At 37.9% G+C, this 24,692-nt stretch overlaps 1 protein-coding gene across 3 annotated transcripts in view; it reads right to left on the bottom strand.

Moving 5' to 3' along the window:
* The window catches only part of CHMP2B (charged multivesicular body protein 2B), a 29,531-nt gene extending 15,881 nt beyond the window's left edge, over nt 1-13,650 (bottom strand). Inside the window, exon 1 of one of the 3 annotated variants that reach the window (XM_025376595.1) lies at nt 12,840-13,650. In XM_025376595.1, the coding sequence (XP_025232380.1) occupies nt 12,840-12,873 (34 nt within the window). In that variant the 5' untranslated portion in view covers nt 12,874-13,650. The remainder of the gene's footprint in view (nt 1-12,839) is intronic. The other 2 variants (XM_025376597.1, XM_025376596.1) reach the window with 2 other exon arrangements.
* Nucleotides 13,651-24,692: the final 11,042 nt, after the last annotated feature.

Genomic DNA, 24,692 nt, shown 5'->3' with positions numbered 1-24,692 from the left:
AAAAAACCCCTTAGATTTACTAGATGTCAATTTTTTTTTTTTACTTTAATATGCTAAAAAATTAGTTAAGTATTAAAACCTGAATTATAAATATTAATAAAATATAAATAATTGATAGCAGGTGAATGGAAATATGCTACAGTCTGAGATTTAGCCAAAAGTATTAAATCACAATAAAATATTCCCCTAGAGAACTGATTAGTATACAATGTTTTATATAGCACATATATATGTCACACACACACACACCCTTTTCATGTCTCCTTACTTTAATACTATATGAAATTCAGAAAGGAAGACAGGTTACATGTTTATTAAATATGTTTGGTTTTCTGCAGTAAGTATTAACAGGGTGAAACACCAGACTTTCCAATGAGGCAGATCTGGATTTGAATCTCACCTCAGCCACCTGATCATCAGGATTACACCTTGGAAGAGTTAGCTGATACTCGAAACCTCAGCTTTCTTTTTCATAAGAAAGGACAGTAAGGAGTAAATAACATACAAATGCTCTGACATACTGCAAGTATCCTCTCAATTATAGTATCTTTCCAATTTATCTGAATTCATTGGGATTCTTTAGACCTACCTTTTGAAGAATTAAAATTTTACTCTAGGCCTGATGCACTGTAATCTGGGTTAGTTGTTACTAAACAGTGGTTTCTTCAAAAGATCAGATATCAGTGTTAATTCTTGGCAACGCTGATCTCTTATTGTCAGAAATTGTGTTAAGTTACAGACATGACACAATTTAATGTTCATAATAATGCTGTGGAGTTTCTATTATTTTATATATAAGAAAACTGAATGTTAGGAAGGTTAAGTGGCTTGCCCAAAGCCACATAAGTAGCAAGTAGTAACACCAGATTTGGTTGGATCCAACCATTCTGTTTCTTGAACTAGTGATCTTACCTACTTCACTAGACTAACTTTTTAATACAGAGATTTAAAAACAACAACAGCAACAGAGAAAGAACAGTCTCTTCATCAAATAGTACTGGGAAATCTGGACATCCACATGAAAAAGAATAAAGTTGGACCTTTACATCACACTGTATACAAAAATTAACTCAAAAAAGATCAATAACCCAAATGTAAGAGTTGAACCTTAGAACACACACAAGTAAATCTTTATGACCTGGGATTTGGCATTACATTCTTAAATATAACACTAAAAGCATAAAGAGCAAAAGAAAAAAAAAAGATAAATTGGACTTGGTGAAAATTAAAATTTTTTATGCATTAAAGGACATTATCAGGTGAAAAGACAACCTATAGAATAAGAGAAAATATATGCAAATAATATATCTGATAAGAGTCTGGTATGCAGAATATATAAAAAATTCTCATAACTCAAGAACCAAGATACAAACAACCCAACTTTTAAATGGGCTAAAGGCCTGAACAGACATTTCTCCAAAGAAGATATACAAATGGCCAATGAACACATAAAAAGGGTGCTCCACATCATTAGTCCTAAAGAAAATAATACTACTTCACATGGATTAGAATGAATAATTTTTTATAAAAGGAAAATAAGTGCTAATGAAAACGTGAAAATTGGAACCCTTGCATATTGCTCACAGGAATGTATAATGGTTTGGTTACTATGCTTAACAGTTTGGTGATTCCTCAGAAAGTGAAACATCAAATTACTGTATGACCGAGTAATTCTACTCTTAGATATCTACCGGAAAGAAGTGAAATACGTACTCAAACAAATACTTCTACATGAATGTTCACAGCATTAGTAACATTAGCCAAAAAGTGGAAGCAACCCAAATGACCACAAAGAGGTGCACAGATAAACAAATTGTGGTATATAAATACAATGGAGTATTACGTAGCTATCAAAAGAATGAAGTACTGATACATACTACAACATGCGTGAACCTCAAAAACATTATGGTAAGTGAAGATGCCAGATAGAAAACATTACAATTTATAATTACATTTATATATCAGAGGTAAATCCATACAGACAAAGCAAACTGGTATATGGCAGGGGTTGAGGAGAAGGCAGAATGGTAAGTTACTGCTTAAAGGGTACAGGATTTTATTTTGAGGTGATGAAAATGTTTTAGAACTAGATACAGGTAGTAGTAACACATTATTGTGAATGAATGTACTAAATGTCACTGAACTGTTCACTTTAAAATGGTTAATGTTATATGAATTCAACTTCAATTAAAACAACAAAGTCAAAATTATTATCTTTTTTAAGATGGTTATTTTATAGTTATAATAGTTACAGTTAGTAGTTACTATAGTCATATTATTGATAAAACTAATCAACCACAATGACTTTCTGAATAAAAGTTAAAATAAGATGTCAAAACTCCTATATCCTACCTACAAGACATCTATCATATCTCTTTTGCTTATTCTGTTTCTCAATTTTATACTGGTGGGCATCTAATACTTAGGATTTACTAGTGAGGTATTCTACATGTTGTTTAAATACAGGAATATGAAACCATGGCATATCTCCAATAGAGACAAAGAAAGGGGGGGCTTTCTCTCCTGCCACCTACTTTCTTCTTCTAAAATGAGTGAGACTTAATAGGAAACATACATTTCATTTAAAAGAGAGGGTGTGGAAGATCCACAGATAAATGTATTTGGGAAATGTTAAAACTGAAAAAAAAAATTAAACACATTTCTTTGCTTCAAGGCTTCTGGGAATGTTTAATACATGGGTATGCATTGTTAATCTTTAAATGGAGAATATATCATAGATTATTGACCAAATGTATTAAGAATTGTCTTTAAGAAATATCTATTAATATTTCGTAGACACCAGTATCCCCTAGAGTATGGATTGGAACATGCTGTATTAGTTTGCCAGGTCTGCCACAACGAAATATCACAAAGTGGATGGCTTAAACAACAAAAATGTATTTTCTCACAGCGCTGATGGCTGAAAGGAGTCTAGGTGCCAGCAGGTTTAATTTTTCCTGAGGCCTCTCTCCTTGGCTTGCAGATGGCCACCTTCTTGCTGTGTTCTCAGATGGCCTTTTCCCTGTGGATCTTTTTCTTCTTCTAAGGATAGCAGTCATTGAATCAGGGCCTCATCTGACTTTATTTAACCTCGATTACATCCTTAAGGGCACTATCCCCAAATAGAGTCACATGAGTGGTCAGAGCTTTGTCATATGAATTGTGGGGGGCAGAGGGGACAATTCAGTCCATAATACACACCTTTCCTCAGACATCTGTAGACTGACTCCAAATAACAAACACACTCTCATTTCCCTATCTTTCAATGGAATCATGAACCTCTTCATCCGCAACACTCAAACACACCCGATCTTCTTTTGGACTTAGTTCCCTATTTTGTCAAAGCCAATGGACTGATATAAAAAACATTTACCACTTACCCCGCTGTTTCCATAGAAAATGTGCTCTAAATTTTAAACTCAAAAAATAAATGAATTTCTGGAGTACAACTCCTTTGTGTACTAAGGACTCCCTAAACTCAACTAGTATAAGATGAATTGGCAGTATCAGATGTTTTGTTTTGTTTTGAGACGGAGTTTCACTCATGTCACCCAGACTGGAGTACAATGGCGCGATCTTGGTTCACCTCTCAGGTTCAAGTGATTCTCCTGCCTCAGCTTCCCAAGTATCTGGGATTACAGGGATGTGCCACCATGCCTGGCTAATTTTTGTATTTTTAGTAGAGACGGGGTTTCACCATGTTGGCCAGGCTGGTCTCGAACTCCTGACTCAGGTGATCCACCCGCCTCAGCCTTCTGAAGTGCTGGGATTACAGGCATGAGCCACTGCGCCCGGTCATGATGATGGTCTTATACAAGCTACAACAGTACTGCTCAGAAAGACAAGCCACTATACTGAGAAGTTAAATTGTGGCCAGACAATTGACACAGGCACACAGCAACTGCTGAAAGTTAAGATCTAAAATTCTATCTATATACATTTTTTCATTACGAGGGTGATATAATTAAACATATAAATTTGGTCTTTGTCCTGGGTTCCTGGCACAGAGGGCCTAAAACCCTTGAAATTTCTTTGAATGATAGGAATGTCTTTTGTTATTCACAACAAGCTCCTGTGCACCATATCTGAGTATATGGGGTAGGTGTGGGAGGGCAGCTGATAGCCTCAGAAAGGTTGGTCACCAGAAAGACCAAACACTTGACTAAAGGGTGAGACATTTTAACCCCACCCCCACATGTCAGCAGAGGTGGGTGCTTGAGATAGGGTTATAAAAAAACCTTAACTAAGAGATTCAGAGAATCTCTCAGTTGGTGAACACACTGATATGCCAGGAAGATGGCATACCCAGAGAGGGCATGGAAGCTCTGTCCTCCACCCTCGACCCTTGACCTATGGATCACTTCCATTTGGCTATTTCTAGTTGTATACTTTAAAATACACCAGTAACAGTAAATGAAGCACTCTGATGAGTTCTAAGAGTTGTCCTAGTGAATTATCAAACTTGAAGATGAAGTTGTAGGAAAACCTGGTCAGTCAGAAGTACTGGTGGCAACCTGGGACTTTCAAGTGGCATCTGAAGTAGGGCAGTCTTGCGGGACTGTCTTTCACTTACAGCATCTGCCCTAACTCTAGATAATTACTGTCAGAACTGAACTGAATTGCTGAACACCCAGTAGGTATCTGAGAATCATTGAGGCTAGGTATAGCCACCTTTATGGGAAAACAAGTACGATTACATGCGAATTCAACAAAACATGCAATTTAATTAAAATAGTTTGATTTCACTTTTCTCAATTTAATGTAACTATATGTACCATAACAGTCACTGTATATCATAAAAGAAAAATAAAGAAAATTAACTACCGCATATTCCACAGCCTCATAGTTGTTAATAGGCCTATTAATATTTAAACAGTTCTAAGCTATAAACTCAGAGCGGCTAATGTTACATACTAAAACATAATCACAACACTTTAAAACATATTATGGAAAGACAGTAAAACATATTTTCATATGAGACAATAGAAATATACTATAAAACTAACAAATTACTCTTCTTTTTTTAAAATAATCGCTATATTAAATCCACGTTTAATAATCTGGTCTTCTAGATAATTCAGAAGGAATAATATGAAAATGGTCTGAGACAATTTTCATGTTTTTACAGCCACGTTTATTATCCACTAGATTTATTTCTTAGTAGGTATGATTTCATCCCAAGATTACAATCTCTTTAAGAGAAGGGAATACATATATTTATTTACTTGCTTGTTTGTAGTCCCACCTTTCTTCATGCAAATACCATCCCAATACATCATACTTAGTAGCGATCTATGGGAGTACAAACACATACATTGAAATGTGAAAGGATTCCTCTTACAGGCATATTTAACACGTCTTTAAAATGTAAAACAAAATCAGTTGTCAAAAAAGATAATTTAACAATAGTAAAATCTGAAATATGATAGCTAGCTTTCTACAATGGAAATGTGGAGCACTGAAATAATAGGCTATTTCCCTTATAACTTTCTACTTTCCCCATTTTTCAATGTGAGGCAAGATCATGACAGAAACATGTACAGGGAACTGTTGCCACCTAAGAGAGACAGAGTGCTTGACTCCTATCTATCCTCTGCTTCTTTCTTCAGGCAGATAAGAGTGTACACTGAATTTTTCATTCTCTAGGACTTTTTCTACCTTGTGGTTTGCTGCAAAGACATCACAATAGGTGGTAATAGAAAGCTTCACACTGTGCAAATGCCAAAGGTACATGGATATGATATAGCATATTCTCTCTCTTACCATTCAGTGAGATAAAAAGGGTCTGGAGATATAGCATATTCTCTCTCTTACCATTCAGTGAGATAAAAAGGGTCTGGAGGCTTGATTCATCCAACACCCTCTCTTCGCCCATGCTCAGCACAACACTTAGAAAAGGCCACCCAGGCCAGCTCCACCCTGGGCATTAAAAGCCTATCTCAAGTCTTTCAGGTTTTTCTTTCTGAAGGAAATAGGTCTACAGCAGAGTGATAAGATCATAGACTTAAGTCTTGGACTTAGGAGACACAAGTTATTTCTGCCTTGTTTGGTTCTGAGTCAATATGGTTTATCTGCTTACAAAAAATAAAAAGTCAAAAAATAAAAAATAAAAACAAAACAAAAAAGGTCTCCCATATGGTCCAGTCTAGCTCACCAGAATTCTCTGCTTGGGGTTTGAGGGCCCCAACTTGAATCATGCCTGTCCTCCCTATCATTAGTTTAGATATAATTTGTACATTTGAGGATAAAAGCAAAAAGTATTTATCAAGTATAAATATGGACATTCATTAATTTGTGAGTAACACTATTTAAAGTGCCTTTCTTTTGGGGGAAGATGGGGGGCTATCTCAAGTTTGTAAGGCAGTTCGGGATGAATGCCTCAGGAATGCGGGAACAGTACGCAAATCTCCACCAGTCAGCAGGACTCAAGCTGATCTACCAGACAAGTAGCCACTATACTGTATGTTGTGTTTTTCACTTTAAAAAGTCGTAACAGACTTTTTAATTTAATAAGCCAAATTTCCTGCTATTAAATATATTTAATTTGAGAAAATACATTTTTATCTATGTGATTTTATTGCCTATCAGTTCCTCTAAACCTAATCATCATATGACTTGAGATAGAAACAAAATGTTCCCACATCCTACTTTATAATCTCCATTGACTAGTTTCAAGGTATCAAGATCTCCAGGGAAGAGGTAGCTTCTACTTTAGACTTCACCTACAAGCTCTGTAACAGCTAGTATCAGTGGGAACAGGGAGCACTGTGACACTGGAAACAGCACTGGACAAACCCTAATTGTGCTATGGATATAAGAAAAGTCCAGAGTGAGTGTGAATTCAGCTAACTAGGCATGATGGAGCTTGCCAATGAACAGTAAAGTGAAAAGAAGTCCTGGCTATGTGAGAATGTTTCATCTTGGGTTGATGAAGAAAAAAAAAACACTGCAAAACTATTATAAACTCAAAAGCTAAGGCATTAAAAAGAAACATTAAAGGTCACTATTTAGAAAGTTCTGGTTCTAGGAACAAGATTTACTCAAATGCAGAAGGAAAATGAGAGTGAGAGTGGGTACAAAGTAATTAGAATTTGATATGCAAACCAAATTTGCTTCTCAGGTTTTGGGAATGGTGTATCTGACACTCAGGGACAAATATTATCAGCTTAACTAATCAGTTCTAATACATGGTAAAAAGAAAACAAAAGGCAACTATAGAAAATAAAAAGAAAAAAGGGGGATCATGCCAACAGCTTTATTCCACCTACACATGGTCAGGGAGCCAACCAACTTAAGAACCAGGTTTAAGCTGAGAAACAGCAGGACTTGGAAGAGCCAAAACACTGAAGAGAAAATGGGAGAGTCAAGCCAAGACCTATGGTAGCATATGCCGTAGCAAAAATAATTTTTTTCTCCTACTAGTAACTCTCAAAAGTCACTCAAGCCCTGAGGAATTAATCTGAACCAATTTATAACCATAAAAATGCCAGTGTTTTCAAGAACTAAAACAAGGTTTTGAGATGGGCACATGTCAGCAGACTTTTGAGTCTCGTTTGGTCCTCAATGACAAAAGCTTTAGTAATATCATCAATAAAACTTCAGTTCAGAAAACTGTCAAAGCGCATTTTTCAGCTTAGATAAATGAGAGAATGAGAGGGAATGTGTCCTGGAAGAAAAACCTCACAGGCCAATGGACCTGAAGATATGAAATGGTAGCCGGAAAGGAGATGTCTGTCTTTGGTGTCACGCTGGGGATGTGGAAATACAGAAGGAACACATTTTGCCTACAGAAATACCTGTTCTAAAAGGAGGGAGAATGTTTTTCTAAGAAAATGCTCAGAGGAGTATACTGTGTTCCTCAATCCCATGTTCAATTATTTTTCTATGGTATGTCAAGAATGGAGGGGTTAAGTAGAAAGTAAAATTTGAGTTTTTTAAATATCCAGAATAAGGAGTACTAAAGGGACACATAACATCCTGGGAAAGACCTGAATTCTGCAGGTGCCACCAGGAGAATGGTGTATTTTATTCTGGAATAGAGAAAAAAAAAATGTTTCTGAAAGATATTCCATTTTACTTCCTTTTAACATCAGAAATGTGGCATCACAACTGATACAATGACAGGGGATTTACCCCAACTTAGTCAAAACCTCATAGTTTCTGAACTCTGGACAACTAGCATATGCAAATATCATCCCAATGAGGCAAAAGCCAAGAAGCTTTGTTCCTCTTCTCTCTGTAGTGTTCTTCAACTTACCTCTAACTTGCACTAAAGTTCACAGTGGGTGGCAAAGTGTGGATCCAGGTTCTTCTAAGCCCTGGATGTTGGAAATACTACTTTGGTTAGTAAATGATATTATTTTAGAGATTTAATCTCCAAATTAGAAACTCTTGCAGATATATTTTCATTTCTGCTGAAGACTCTGAAGCCCCTGACAAACATGGAATGTAGAAGAGACTCAGAATAAGCATTATTCAACTTTGAAAGTACAGGAGGCTCTATTACGGTTCTAGTGAATCCAAGTCAGAAAAAAAAAAAATGCCACAAAAGGGGAACACAAGTAGTGAGGTACTTAATAGAGACTTTGAGAAGAAATAAACCTAGGATAGTTCAGGTTCGCTAGAAGAAGAGAAAAAGGGAATTCTAGGCATAAGGCCATCAAAAGCAAAAATATGTCAGGGCGAGAAAGAGTACGGTAGACACCAATGAACAGAAGAACAGTGCTGCTGGACACCAAAATGTCCAGAGATGGCTAGAAAGGGAAGGGTCAGTTCAAGGAGAGCCACACATGCATTATTAAAACTCTCACAGTGGATCCTGTTGGTGCCAGAGATTTCATAAAGGGGTTTACACTGAGGGGTAACAGTCAGATTTGGGTTCAAGTTTCAATTACACAAGCAACTTTGTGGATGAAGGATTTAAGGGCTACGAAGCTATAGGAAAGCAAAGCAAAAAGTTGATATAGTCAAGTACAAGGTAAGTAGGATCCGAATTAGAGCAAAGAGTTGCAGGAACACAGAGGAAGATCCTATGTGTCCAATATTTAACAGGCAAAAGAAGCAGGACTTGGTAATTAGTTGATGGTAGAGGGCAACATCTAGCACTGTCAACACTGGATGAAGATACGATGAGTTCTGTATGGGATCTTGAGTTTGAGGTATTGTGAGACACCTAGGTACAGATATTCAGCGAATTGTTGGACATCTGGCCTGAAACTCAAAAATACATCTAGAGACACAGATTTGGGATATATCAGTACTTAAGTTATACTTAAAATAGGAGTAAATAAAATCATGCAGGGAGAGAATGCAGTTAGAACAGTAGCCTAGGATGGAACCAAGAAGAACACTAACATATAAGGGGTAGGTTTAAGAAAAATAAAAATAAAAAAAAATACGGAAAGGAGAAAGAAAGGAGCGGTCAGAGGAATTTGGGGAAAATTAAGAGAGTGTTATGTCTTGGAAGTTAAGAGAGGGAATTTCAGAGAATAAATTAATTATCAGGATCAAATGCAAAACATTGGCCCAAGAGACGATCACTAATAACGGCCATTAGATTTTACAATCTAGAAGTTACTGATGATCTAAGCAACATCTACTGCTATAAGGTGGGGGAGGCAGTCTGTTAAGTAAAGAAGTGGAGATAAGACATCACTACTTCTTCAAAAGGTTTAGATAACAGCAAAAAGAAACTGGTCATACTTCCGAAGAAATGCTGTGTCCAGGGAGAGTCAGGAGTGGGTTATTTCCAGTGCCACCACCATTACAAAGTAAAGTTCTACCACTAATTCCAAAAGAAAAGTCTGGTTCCAGAAAGAATGCAAATGTTGCATGGTATCTACCAAACGTCGAGAATTCCATGTGCTTGATAAGAGGAGCAAAATTAAACTGTTTCATTATCAATCTCTAGTAAGAAAAACGTAATAATAATACTCAAAGGGATGAGGTCCTAGCTCTCACACTTAATAGCTGTATGATCTTGAACACATGACTTAGTCCTTTGCTTTTCTCATTTTATAAGGATGTTATATGAGTACTTGCAGGTTTTACGAGAAATAAGATACTGCATGCACAATGGTTAGCACAGTGTTGGTTTAGTCAAATTTGTCTCTACTGAGGTTAACAGACAAAACTTATACAGTGTTTAAAGAACTTCACTTTTAAGGCATGTTTAGTTGTGCATTTATGACAAGTCCTAGTGGGATCCTGATTTACAGGTTCATAATTAGCTTCCCTAAATAGGTCACTATTAGTCTACAAAGGGGGAAAATAAACACTGTAGGTAAACATAATACTATATATATATACACACACACATATGTATATCCTTACACAGGTAAAAGGAAAACCAAGTAGTACACAATTGTAATTTCAAATTCCAAAGGATCCTTCCCTTCTCTTGAGGTATACCTCTCATTAATTTCTTTAGCAAAGTGTACACTGCAGAGACTTGTTCATCTTTCTGTCAAAAATGAATTAAACATAACTCTGAATAGTAATAAGTGCTGTAATGTTGTCTTCCTTTTTAATTTACATGTGCAGTAGTCTTTAATGATACAGTATATAACTCTTTCAGCCAATCCAAACAGAAAAAAAGATTCAATTATTCCCCAGATCTATAGGCAGGTACATATTTCCCTTATATATCAGAATTTCATTACTGCTGGAACAGATTTAAAAGTCAGCATACAATAAAAGAGCTCATGATCAATCCAAGGATCTGAGAGAAAGAAATAAAAATATATTAAATTTCATATTCATAATATACAGCCTCATTACCAAGAAGAATGCTGTCACCTTTTAGACAAAACAAAAAACCTTCCTTTCAATAAAACAGGGAGTAAAAAAAGTAAAGCTCTACATCAAAATAATGAAAATACAGATCTATTTATTAAGATGTCAGTAAATGATTGGAATGGAAACGATAATGTAAGAAAACATCAAGTATGCATCTTGGTAGTTTATAGTAAATGTACCTGCTGGCCAAATTTACATTTGGAAATTGCACATATGGTTAATTTAGTGGCATAGTTCCTAGCAAGAGTCCTTAAGACTTTTTTTTACAAATAAATCTATTCAGCAAAAACGTTATTTCTTGGAAGAAATAACTGCAAATGAGTATACAGTTAAACACTCATTGCACATCCCCATTGTCTTTCTTTTCTCCCCTCTACACTTCAAGTACAATAGTCACTAGATTTCCAAAGGCACCAGGAAGCACAGAACTGAGATTTATGTCTTTGAAAATACTTGACGGTATTAAGCAATTAAAACTAGAATGTTTGGTTTTTATTGTTAAAAAAAATTAACTCTAATTGTAACATCACAGTAAGGGAGATTAAACCATTTTTCCTCCATTTAGTAAATTCTCACTATATAAAGCTAAACAACAAAAAAACCTGTAACTATATAAAACTCAAGCAAAAAGAAAATAAATCGTTCCCCCATCCCCACTCCCTAGAGTACTGTAAAATAAGTGAAGCTCACAACAGTGGTAGCTAAAACATTGAAAAAATAAAGTGCCATATTAAAGATTAAGCAGCATTCTCATGAAAAGCACACATAAAATCCATTTCACATCATTGATCACATTATATACCAAGTTGGTAGTTATTCCAGGTATTGCAAATGATACTTAATAAAAACTCAATAAATCAAAAAAATGTTCAGTCACCCAGATTAAGGAAAAATGTATTATGTCATCTGATAAATTATAGGTAAAGTAGCATTATGTGTTGAAATGAAGAGTAGAGTAGCAGGGCAGAGACGACTTCTTTGTTATCCTCCCCAAAATAATTTTGCTGGCATTGGAATAGTCAACACAAAGGAATGAAGGAGTTACTTCCAGGTCTGGACGGAGCACCCTATTTGTACCAATCACCGTCTAGCTACCACTGCTCCTTTTGTGGCAGAATTAGACCCTTACAAAGAAGTGATTCTTTGGCTGAACAGCAACAACCTAGACTAAACATATAATGGGGAACACAATTTTTAAATAACTTGAATGAATTTAATTGCTGGTAGCAGTCAATGAAAATATCAAGTATTATATAGACACATTACAGGCATCGCATATGAGCACCATAAAACTTATACATTCTTTTACATTCACTTTTTCCCCCTCAAGATGATATTAAGCTAAATGTGGGAAACAACCCAAGTATCTTTACATGTTAAACTTCTATGAAGACAATACATACCCCATCTCTTATTTTAGTTGGCAAATGATAATCATAAGGGAGAAAAATCCATTATGAAAACTAAATCTGGGCACTTCTCTGGGGTTTATTTTTCTACTGGGGTCAATCAAAAAAAGCATTTGTTTCATATCTCTTTATTGATGGGGTGTTCTTAAAGAAGCAACCGACCCAGACCCAACTTCATTTCTTAACTGGAGCCTGTTATCCCCTCCCCTCCCCATTCCGAGACTGCAAGTTTCCTGTCTGGATGCCTACAAGTAGTACATCTCCCAGCCGAAGAGCAACAATCGAAGCAGAGGAAACCAACAAGAAATCCATCAGCTCTCCAATCTATTGACACTCAAGGGCCAGCAGCACCCCGCTAGCCTTCTCGAAACGCTCAGCATCCTGCTGAGGAAAACCCGAGGGTGGGGGAAGTGTGAGGCTAGGGAAGCAACCAGACTGCCTAGGTGAGCCTAAGGTGAGGTGAGTCAGAAGCAAGAGGGAGGCAGAGAAGTGCAGCGAGGGCGGTCACCTGTGGGACCACTTGATCCAGCCCCGCCTCCAGGGACAGACAGTAGGCAGAATCCCGGCCGGCAGGCCCCGAAAGACGCTGGGAAAACCCAGAGCTGGGCCCCTTCAGCCCAGCCTGGAACTCACCATCCACGGTTTTCTTCTTGAAGAGGCACGCCATGGTTAAAGACCGCGCCCGGGCGGCCCGGCTCGGCCCGGTCCGGCCCAACGCTGGGAAAGGACAGGAGGGAAAGGACAGGACCTTGGCGGGTTTGGGGTGGCGGAGCGGAGAGACAGCAGGAGGAGGTCGGGGTCGCCAGGCAGGACCCGCGGAAGGCGTGTATCCGCAGCTACCGCAGCCGCGTCACACGGAGCTCAGGTGACCAGGAACTAACACACTTTTTGGAGAAGTCACTTCTAGGCGGCGCCTGCGCGTTGTGTGTCGCGCCTGCGCACTACGGAGTTTGAAGCCGCGGCAGCTTTCCTCACGTCCCCGGCTGCCAGTTCCTCCTGCGCGCGGAGTGGCAGTGAGCTAGTCTGCGGCTGGCGGGGATAGGAGAGCGTGGGGCCACGGGTTCTGTGCGCGGGTTCGGTGATGACTGAGGACAGTGATCAGCCTTGCTTAGCGCTTCGCCGCTTGCCCCGGGGAAAGCTGGATGAGGGATCTTCGGGATCCTAGACTAAGTGTGGGTTGTCCCGGAACCGTCTGCACCCACTCCAAGTTGATTTATTAGAGTCCCATTGCTGTTAGTATTTTTGTTGTTGTTGCTGTTTGTTTGTTTGTTTTTCCTCGAGTAAGTCCAGGAACTGGCGGAAACGTTGAGTTCCGCACCCGGTGATCGTTGGCCCCTGGAGTTCACGGTCCTTTCGGCACTGACTGGCTCGGCGACCTCCCGGCGCCCACCCGTGCACACCCCTGAGGGACCCGAGCCGCTCACCTGCCGCCCCGCGCCCCAGACTCCGATGACCCAGCTTAGGTCTCCGGGGATCTAGTGTCTAGAGTTGGGGGGTCTCGGGGACGAAGGGAAGTTTTTTAATGCTACACTTTTTGTTTAAGGTTCTTGGCTGGAAACATTAAAACACACACAGAGAGATTTGTAGGCTAGTCTAAATGTCTCCAACTCTATTTCTTGATTTCTTGTAAATCATGAATCGGAAAGTGTCATGGCTATACGGTGATCCTATTAGAAGTCCTCACAGCCCTTTACTTGGGCTTTATGTGAAAAACTACATATGTTAAAGAAAAAGTGTAATGAATTATTTAAAGAATCCTTGCATGTATAAAATGGAAAATACAATCTATGCGTGTGTACCTGTATACACTCTGTACTGTTTAAAGCAACACTGCCTTCCACAGGATAAAAATAATAGTAGCATTTTTTTTTTCATAAATATGATCTCTGATATGGAAGAATATTGACACTATTATTAGCCACTTCTGGATTTATCAATCATGTCTCAAGGCTTATTGAATATTTATGATAATCAAGCCGGCCTTTCCCATTTTTCCCCTCCTGAGATAGCCAAGCCCTCATAGCCACTGATAATGCTGCTGCTGCTGCTAAAAGTTAGCTGAGAGTCTGTTCAAGAAAACTTTCTTAAGAATGACATAGTAATATGCAAGACATAATTGTTTTGCTTCTCCTCAAGTTATTCTTGATATGGGAAGATGAAGTAAGGAAACATTAGGAAGACATGTAAGTGAGAAGATTTAGTCTCTGCACTCAAGACCTGGCCTTTTCCGGAGTGAGCTCTATGGCAGTTTGCCCTGGCTGTCTGTTGTAACGAATGGCATAGAGCTGTGCTTGAACGCATGATAGGCAATAAGCTGTTATGTGTGTAGTAATCGTACCCCTCCCTGCTGTAGTCACCCTGTTTTATTACTCCTATACAATCCCCCCCACTGACCCAATTGTAACAGTTGGGAAAATGCCAAAATACTTAGCAGCAACCATATGGAAGACCCTCCAAAAGTGCACAGCAGGAGCTAAAGATAGGGCTTGTTCATTACAATAAAGACAAAATAGAAATATTTACTATTTAAACTCGGTGCTCTAATGACTTGTTCTACCATAGTTTGAAGAAGACTGATATCCAGCTGATTGCACCTGTCTAGCTAGAGTCCATTCTGATTAGTTGGTGGCCACATTTCACCTGTACACATTTTGTATTATTATATCGCTCCTTATTTAAAGGGCATGATACACTTAAATATATGTTGTTTTCTGGAGTATTTCATAACATAGTTTCCTCCTCTGAAACTGAAATATTTGCCGTTTTTTCGTGTCTGGGTACCTCGGGTTATAATTGGAATGGGTGCATTCTTCTCCTTGTTCAGCTTTTGAAGAAAGACAGCATCACATTGGAGAGTGCTGATTCTGAACACAGACTGCCCAGGTCTGTAACCAATTCTGTGACTTTCCAGTTTTAAGACCTGGGGCAATTCACTGAAGCTCTCTGTGTTTCTTTCATCACATATGTGATAGAGATAACATTAGTCCACCTTTCATATATTAGGTTGGTGCAAAAGTAATTGGCAAAAACCACAGTTACTTTTGTACCAACCTAATAGCTATTGCAAGGATTAAATGAGTTAATGTATTAAACACTTAAAGTAGTGCTTGACACATAATGTCTTAGCCCGTCTGTGCAACTACAACAAAATACCACAGACCGGGTAATTTATAAGCAGTAGAAACGTATTTTTCACAGTTGTGGAGGCTGGGGAGTCCAAGATCAAGGAACCCAGAGGTTTTGTTTCTGGTGAGAGCTGCTTTCTGCTTCCGTGATGGTGCCTTGCTGTTGCATCCTCAAGAAGAAAGAGATGCTGTATCCTCACGGGGCAGAAAGGACAGAAGGGTCAAAGGGCAGTAGACAGCTGCCTCACACCTGTTTTATAAGGGAGCTAATCCCATTCGTGAGGGCTCCACCCTCATGATTTAATCGCATCCTAAATATCCCACCTCTAAACACTATCACATTGGTGATTAAGTTTCAACATATGAATTTTGGGAGGGTACATTTACACCATAGCACACAATAATCATTCAGAAGGTATTAGCTGTCTGTACTATTGTTCCCAGCTCTCTTACCTTTTTATGCTTTCTCAAGTAATCTCTTCACTTTGAAATTCTCTCCTCTGTAGTAGAGAAAACACAAATTGAAGATTTAGGCTTTCTGTTGTGGATCTTGGTTACCTTCACCCTATCAGCCACCACCTCCCCAGATTAGCCCGTTTCTTTCTCCTTAATAAAAAAATGGTTTTATTCTCAGCAAACTAACACAGAAACAGAAAACCAAACACCGCATATTCTCACTCATAAGTGGGAGTTGAGCAGTGAGAACACATGGACACAGGGAGGGGAACATCACATGCCAGGGCCTGTCAGGGGGTGGGGGGCGAGGGGAGGGAGAGCATTAGGATAAATACCTAATGCATGTGGGGCTTAAAACCTAGATGACGGGTTGATAGGTGCAGCAAACCACCATGGCACGTGAAGACCTATATAACAAACCTGCACGTCTGAACATGTATCCCAGAACTTAAAGTAAAATAAACAAATAAATAATAAGATAATGGTTTTCTTGTTCTTAAATCTATTATTTTTATAGGCATTGACTTGTTATAGAAATATGGTAACTAGCCGGGCGTGGTGGCGGCGCCTGTGGTCCCAGCTACTCGGGAGGCTGAGGCAGGAGAATGGCGGGAACTGGGGAGGCGGAGCTTGCAGTGAGCTGAGATCCGGCCACTGCACTCCAGCCTGGGCGACAGAGCGAGACTCCATCTCAAAAAAAAAATAAAAAAAGAAATATAGTTATAGAAATATGGTTTTTGTTATAGAAATATGGTCTAAAATTGGTATTGGAAGAGTTCAGTGCAGATTTGTTTCTGTTTGTCTTTTCTCCTCAGCTTCAGTCTTAAACTCCTTGGGTTCAGAGAGAATATCTTGTCAGGGCCTTTAATAACCTTCCTACTAGAATATAAATATATTTAATAGAAACTTAATATGCAATAGGATTTCCATATTATCTATATTTCAATGTTTTAACACCAAATGACATATATATACACACACACATTTGGTACATTTTTGTTGATTTGACACATTTAACTTCAAGTATATATATGAAAAGCAGCTAACATGATCTACCTCCATGAACACTAGAGATCTAGAGAACCCAAATCAAAGTCAATAAATAATTCTGTACGTACGTAAGGATTTAGTGGAAACATCAACTCACTTGTTTCATGTTTCACATAGATTCAAATTTGAGCATACTTTAAGCTGTTTTGCTATTTCACTAACTACATTATACATTATACTCTGCTTTATATTTAATAATGCTACAGTGACTATCATAATGCTATATGACTATCATAAGCAAAATTAAGAATAAAACATTAACTTGTATAACATTGAAAAAATTTTTAGAGATATATAGAAGCTTAGGACAAAGAGAATCATCATTTTTTAAGTCTAAGAATATCTCATTTCTTATAAGTGACTTCATCTATTCAGGCTGTTATAACAAAGTACCTTAGACTGGGTAATTTATAAACCAATTTATTGTTCACAGTTCTGGAGGTTGGGAAGTCCAAAATAAAGGTTCCAGCAGGTCCCACGTCTGGTGAGGGACCATTTTTCATAGATATCACCTTCTGTGTGTCCTGACATGGATAGAGAAATGAATAAGTGTATTAGTTCATTTTCATGCTGCTAATAAAGACATAACTGAGACTGGGTAATTTATAAAGGAAGAGGACTCACAGTTCCACATGGCTGGGGAGGCCTCACTATCATGACCAAAAGCAAGGAGGAGCAAAGTCACGTCTTACATGGTGGCATGCAAGAGGGTGTGGGCAGGGGAATTCCCTTTATTAAACCATCAGATCTTGTGTGACTTATTCACTATCATGAGAACAGCAGGGGAAAGACTCACCCCTATTATTCAATTACGTCCCACCAGCTCCCTCCCACAACGTGGGAATTATGGAAACTACAATTCAAGATGAGATTTGGTTGGGGACACAGCCAAACCATATCAATAAGCTTCCTCATACCTCTTTTGTAAGGGCAGTATTTCTATTAATAAGAGTAGAGCCCTCATTTTCTAAACACCTCCAAAAGCTCCACCTCTTAATACTAGCACAATATGAATTATGTTTCAACATTTAAATTTTGGGGGGACACAAACATTCAGCCCATAATAAGAGGTAAGCAATCAATACAGAAAAAAAATGGCTTCCCCAAGTTACCTAGTTAGTAAGGTGTTGAGCCAGAATATGTGAGGACAGACTCCTTGAGTGTTCAGACCCTGTAACCAGCAACGTAAGCTGTTTGTCAGTTTTCTTGAGATGGTAGCTAGGTAGGTTGTATGTGCTCAGGGGGAAGGACAGTGAAGAGTGTTGATCTGTCTAAGGTTGTTACTTTCCACACTTACTCACAGAGCAATACAAGGTCAGGTTTCAGGAGAGGGTTAACTAGAAGGAAATTCTGTTATATCTTCCCTTCCTGTCTTCATTCCCTTCTCTCAACTTATCCAAATTCAGAGCAAATAGGCAGCACTTATTCTAGCTGACTAAGATAACAATTAAATAAAGTTACCCTAAACACATGTATAATTTTTGTATATTTCATACCAAATAATGCATGGAACATTATTTTCATGTTTCAATATGTAAACCTTAAAATTTGGAATTTTTTTCATAATTTTTGCATTTATACTTTAATAGCTCCAGGAATTCAGCACATTTCCCTCTTTGTCAAATCTTGCTTTTAAAACTACATGCCATAAAGAATGAGTGAGACTATTGAGAGACTTAGTCAATGGAAAGCTAAATGAGTACCCTAAATGTGTATGGCTGCACATCATTGGTTTTATAGTCTAGAAAGACTTCATGTGTTATTTGGAATATGTAACAACATGATCCTTCTTGAAAAATAAACTAAACTTTGCCCTGAATTCCTCAGTGTTAATAGGAGTTGCACATGACTAAATCAAAACAGAATTTGTGCCCCCTGGCACAACAGAGCATATGTATATATTTGCTCTTCAATTCAATAAGGACTCTAAAGTGCAGAGCTACTCCCATAGAAAATAGAAAGGAACTTAAGTATGGGAATAATGGATTTGGTTCTTCAATAAAATGAAATAAAACTGTAATAGCTATCCCACTTTATATTTTAAATGAATAGGAATTAAGAGAGGCGCTGGCTGGATGTTTATTACTAACTATGAATAATTTACTAAAACAATGGCATTGAGTTTTCTATACAAATAAGGTGGCCTTTTTATAATCACCATGTCAAGCTACATTTATGTGGTCTTCTATGCATTTTTTAAAATTTAGTCATCTAACAAATCCTTATAGAGCACCTGCTATATGAAATGCATAGTGCTAGTTAGTCACTTTGAGGAATCTACGAATGAACTATATATGGATCTGTTCCAAAGCAGTTAAAAGTCCAATAAAGTTATGGGAGCTACATCAAGATACCATAGATAGCTATACAACTTGGGGTCACTAACAAAATTACATAAGTGATTGAATTTCTGAGTGCAAATTTTGTTTAGAAATATTGTCAATAATTGGGCTGTAGTTCATGTATTATATTCAAAAATATATCCCCATTAAAAAGATGCCTTCACTTAAATTTGTTTCTCCTACATACAAGAAGTGGTTCAGAAGCTCAAACATGCCTAAGATCAGATGAAAAACTGAAATGATTTTAAAAATAATTTTAGATATTTTTATATCTGGAAATATAATAATATCTAAAATGTATAACCATGAATTTACTGATAGACACAATAATGATAAGTAATATGAGAATGTATATACTGTTCAGACTCTGGAAGAATATTGTATCATATTTTCAATAGTTTAATACAAAAATTGCTTATCATTACTTGCAGTTTCTAATTTATTTGTGAGAATTACAATTTTGGCTACTAACCACCATTTTAAAAGAAGGCAATAAAAAGTTAGAATTTGAATATTACTTTTATATTATAAAATTTTTAGGTAATTATTCATAAACAAAGACCTACACATTCAGTTTGTTGGAATTTTGTCAATAATATGTATTTATACTTGTGGTGGGATGGCTGTTTACCTGAGACTAACTTTTAAGAGTTCCTTGGGATAATGCAGTCAATAATCACATTTAGTGATGACCTATTCTATACATTGCATAAAGAGTTATAAGTAAGTATTAAGACAGCGTCTTTCCAAAATAAGGAGAATCTATTTTGGATGGTGACTGATATGCTTTGGCTGTGTCCTCACCCAAATCTCATCTTGAATTGCAGCTCCCATAATTCCCATGTGTTGTGGGAGGGAGCTGGTGGGAGATAATTGAATCATGGCGGTTAGTCTTTCCCATGCTCTTTTCCTGATAGTGAATAAGTCTCACAAGATCTGATGGTTTTAAAAAGGGGGGTTTCCCTGCATAAGCTCTCTCTCTTTGCCTGCAGCCATTCATGTAAGATGTGACTTGCTCCTCCTTGCCTTCCACCATGATTGTGAGGCCTCCCAGCCGTGTGGAACTGTAAGTCCATTAAACCTCTTTTTCTTCCCAGTCCCAGGTATGTCTTCATCAGCAGCATGAAAATTGACTAATACAGTGACAATTAATCACACAGGCAAAGTACCTTGTATTAAGAGGATGAACTTTGTACTTCAGAATAACAAGTTGAATTATCATGCCGAAACAGACTTTATGGATTACAACAGTTATTATGTCAACATCTGCTTCATTTGGAGGTATGGAGAGTGTTAAGAACAATTTTGACTTCAGGTGGAACAGGATATTGATTTAAAAGAGAGATTGTTCAGACATGTTTCTGCCAACTCTCTTGGATGTTGTCCCTCAGTTGGGGACAGAAGGATGCTGTATTAGTTTCCTGTTGCTGCTCTACTAGATTTTTACAAATTTAGTGCTTAAAAATCCCAAATGTATCATTTTATAGTTATGAAGGCCAGAAGTATGAAATGGGTCTCATTGACCTAAAATCAATGTTTCATCAGGGCTGCACTCCTTCTGAAAGTTCTGGCAAGAATCTGTTTCCTGCCTTTTCTGTCAACCAGAAATTGACAGCATTCTTTACCTACTTGCCCCTTTCTTATCTTCAACGGCAGCAGCCTGTCATCTTCAGATCTCTCTCTGACTCTGACCCTCTTGCCCTTCCATATTCCATATTTAAGGACTCTTGGATTACATTGGACCCACTCAAATATTATCTGATATTTTCCTTATTTTAAAGTCAACTGATTAGCAACCTTGACTCCATCAGTAATCTTATTCCCGCTTGCCATGTACTATGATATATTTACAAGTTCCAGGGATTAGAATGTGAACATATTTGAGGGACAACATTCTGCCTACCATAGATGAGACTAAGTTTTTAAATAAAGTATATATTCATTGGCCCTACGTGATATTCTTTGGGCTACTTGAGTTGTAGATTGCTTTCCCAATGGTACCTGACATCTTCCATATGTTTATTAAGGGCACTGTTGACATTCCTGACACAAATATGCTGTCCTTTGCTACCATCGTGCATTATGGTTAGACATGTTCAAAATATTGACCTAATTGGCCTTCACATGGCAGAAGTACTCCTGATGTTTTCTCACATCAACCCTAGAATATTTCTAGGAAAGATGAATTGTACAAATCCTGACATGACATTGTTCATTGGAACAGACTTGGTTTAATGCTTTATTCCAAGGCCTGCTTTATGGATGCATAAACCACTTTAGTATTTAAAAAAAGTTTTATTTGTTTATTAGTATTATCATTTTGGGGGTTCTTAGAGATGGTGTCTCCTCCTGTGTGCAGCAATCATAATTCACTGCAACCTCCAACTCCCAGGCTCAAGCAGTCCTCCCTCCTCAGTCTCCCAAGTAGCTGGTACTACAAGTGTGCACAACTAAGCTCAGCTAAATTTGTTTTTTTTTCTTATTTTTGTTTGTTTGTTTGTTTTTTAAGAGACAGGGTCTCACTATGTTGCCCAGGCTGTTCTCAAACTCCTGGTCTCAAGCAGTCCCCTCACTGCAGCCTCCCAAAGTGTTGAGATTACAGGTATGAGCCACTGTATCCAGCCTAGAAATTTTGCTTAATTGACATTTAATCTAGGGCTAAAGCTGCATTCATGGCATTAACCATCAGCACATTTTAAATGGTTTCAATAACGGACTGCCTTTTTATTTTATCCTCCACATGTCTGGCACCTAAGAATCCAATACATAATTTTTGTTGTTGTTGTTGTTGTTTGAGACAGAGTCTTACTCTGTTGCCCAGGCTGGAGTGCAGTGGTGTGATCTTGGCTAACCACAACCTCTTCCTCCTGGGTTTAAGTGATTCTCCTGCCTCAGTCTCCATAGTAGCTGGGGCTACAGGTGCGCATCACCATGCCCGGCTAATTTTTTTTTTTTTTAATAGAGATGGGGTTTCACCACGTTGGCCAGAATGTACTCAATCTCCTGACCTCAGGTGATCCGCCCACCTCGGCCTCCCAAAGTGCTGGGATTACAGGGGTGAGCCACTGCACCCAGTCACATATTTTTTATATTAAGTAAAAAAAAAAAAAAAAATCCAATCTACGTTAAATTTATGATTAAAATACATTTGGGCTGGGCACAGTGGCTCACACCTATAATCCCAGCACTTTGGGAGGTCAAGGCAGGCAGATCACGTAAGGTCAGGAGTTGGAGATTAGCCTGGCCAACATGGTGAAACCCCATCTCTACTAAAAACACAAAAATTATCCCCTCATGGTGGAGCATGCCTGTAGTCCCCCAGTTACTCGGGAGTCTGAGACAAGAGAATTGCCTGAACCCAGGAGGTGGAGGTTTCATTGAGCCGAGACCATGTCATTGCACTCCAGACTGTGTGATAGACTCTGTCTCAAAAAAAAAAAAAAAAAAAAAAAAATGTAATTAAGACACTCAATAATTTAGTTGAAATACCCATACAAATAACTTTAAAAATACATTTTAAAAATGTATATTTGAGAAATACCATTCAACTTTTATTGTAAAAAGACAAACTAGGCAGAACTAGATCAACATTTTCAATAATTGTATATTGTCATTCATTTATTCATGTGTTCATTTACGTATGCTAAAATTTTAGAGGTTAAAGGGACCTTAGAGGTCATCTATTATAAGGACTTCATTTTACAAATAGGTATATCAGAACACATAACAAAGAATTGCCACACCTCACAGAATTGCATACCTGTTTTTCAGCAGAAGGTCTACAACTAGGAATTCACATGATCCAGCTTTCAACCCAATGCTTGTCCTGTACTGTAGATCTGTCTTAATAAAGCAGCAGAAAATAAAGAAGAGAAGATCTAGAAAGAAAACTCTCAGCAATCTGTACAAATTGTTGATACATTCAGACATTTTGGCATATGAAGAAATGACAGGATGTTTCTACCACCTTCAGTGCCCAGAGTATAATTTATGTGGTTTACTCAGGCTGAATGTGCAAACATCAGAGGCCAGCCTCTTGGGAAAACTTCTCATTCTGTCCGACACATTTGGACTAAGAACTTTCTTTTTCCCCCTCGTAAATGTTTTCCGTCACTCAATGTGGAGATTTAGAATCATACTCATTAATATTCATATAAAGATACTATGATTTTAACGTAAACAGAAAATTATTTTAGGACTGAAGCAAAATTGGGCTAAGATGAGATCAGTCTCTGATAAAACATAAGCAGAAATGGGATTGGGATCATGAAGATTACATTTAAAGTGAGGAAGGCAATTCCCACGGACAAGTCATGATGTGCACATGTCATCGTACAATTTCTAAGCCAGGAAAATTAGCTTTTAGTTCTCACAGTTCTCTCAAACCCAGTCTGAAGTTATCCTGGTTAGGGTGAAGGGGTAGGGATTGGGAGAAAGTACTAGTATTTCTGTGGGGTACATTCTTCATTGCAGAAGCAGAAAAGCATAAAAATAAAAAGACAGACGGTTGAGCTCAGTTAAAATTGTAGAGACATTCACAGTCTTTGAGGATATAATTTTAAATTGAAAAACAAATCAGAACAGGTTTTATGTAAAAGAATGCCTGGTGACTAGGAAGACTTTTTCCAAAATAGAATCAGAAATATTGGTCAGATGAGAAGTTATATGAATGCAAACACATATGGATAATCTTAGTCATATTAATAATATCTGACATTACAAGGGAGGGCAGGTTCTTTTTCTATATTTTGCACATAACCCATTATGTAGAAGAGCAGATCTAAGCCCAAGGTTGTGTTATCAAGGGAGGCTAGGGACTCTCTCCTTGGGGGTCATAAATACAGTTTTCCATCTGCCTGAAACTGTTTAGGTGAAACATGCCTGAAGTCAGGGGCTGGATCAGATGATCTCTGGGGGTCTCTTCCAGCCTTTTGAGTCTTTGAGAGAAATTCCTAATCAGCATGTTAATGAGTACTTTAAATTTGTATTCTGATTTTCTTGAAGATAATTACCAGAAACGCTAAACAGAAGACAGCATTTCTACATGCCTGTTTAAAAGAAGAAAAAGAAGAAAGACAAAGAAATGGTTTCTGCTTACAAAGAAAAAAAGTTGTGACCCACTTGCTATTACAAAAGGCAATTACCTGGAAGGTAGTATGGTTCAGTGGTCTTGGAAGCGTCTGAGAAAGTCCCAGCCTACTGGATCTGTTCCCTGGTCTTATGATGTCTTGCTGTGTGACCCAGGGCAATTCACTTGACCTTAGTTTCCTCATCGGAAAACACAAGAGTCTGGGAGTTGTGCTTGATTACCTGACTAATATCAAGGTACAGGAATTGAATGAAGGATGGAATTTCATTTTGGGTTTCATCTCTGCTGCAGAGATGACAGATGGGAATCACATGAATTAGGTTAGCCCCTGTGCTTCATTAACTGACAGAAAGAAAGTCAGAACAACACGGATGGCAAACTAAACTTTGAAAATCCCTTAAGAAATCTTAATTTTAAGTGATAA

The sequence above is a fragment of the Theropithecus gelada genome, chromosome 2, assembly GCF_003255815.1.
Source record: "Theropithecus gelada isolate Dixy chromosome 2, Tgel_1.0, whole genome shotgun sequence".
Taxonomy (NCBI): domain Eukaryota; kingdom Metazoa; phylum Chordata; class Mammalia; order Primates; family Cercopithecidae; genus Theropithecus; species Theropithecus gelada.
Note: the sequence above shows the minus strand (reverse complement) of the source record. Positions and strands in the feature narration are given on the sequence as shown.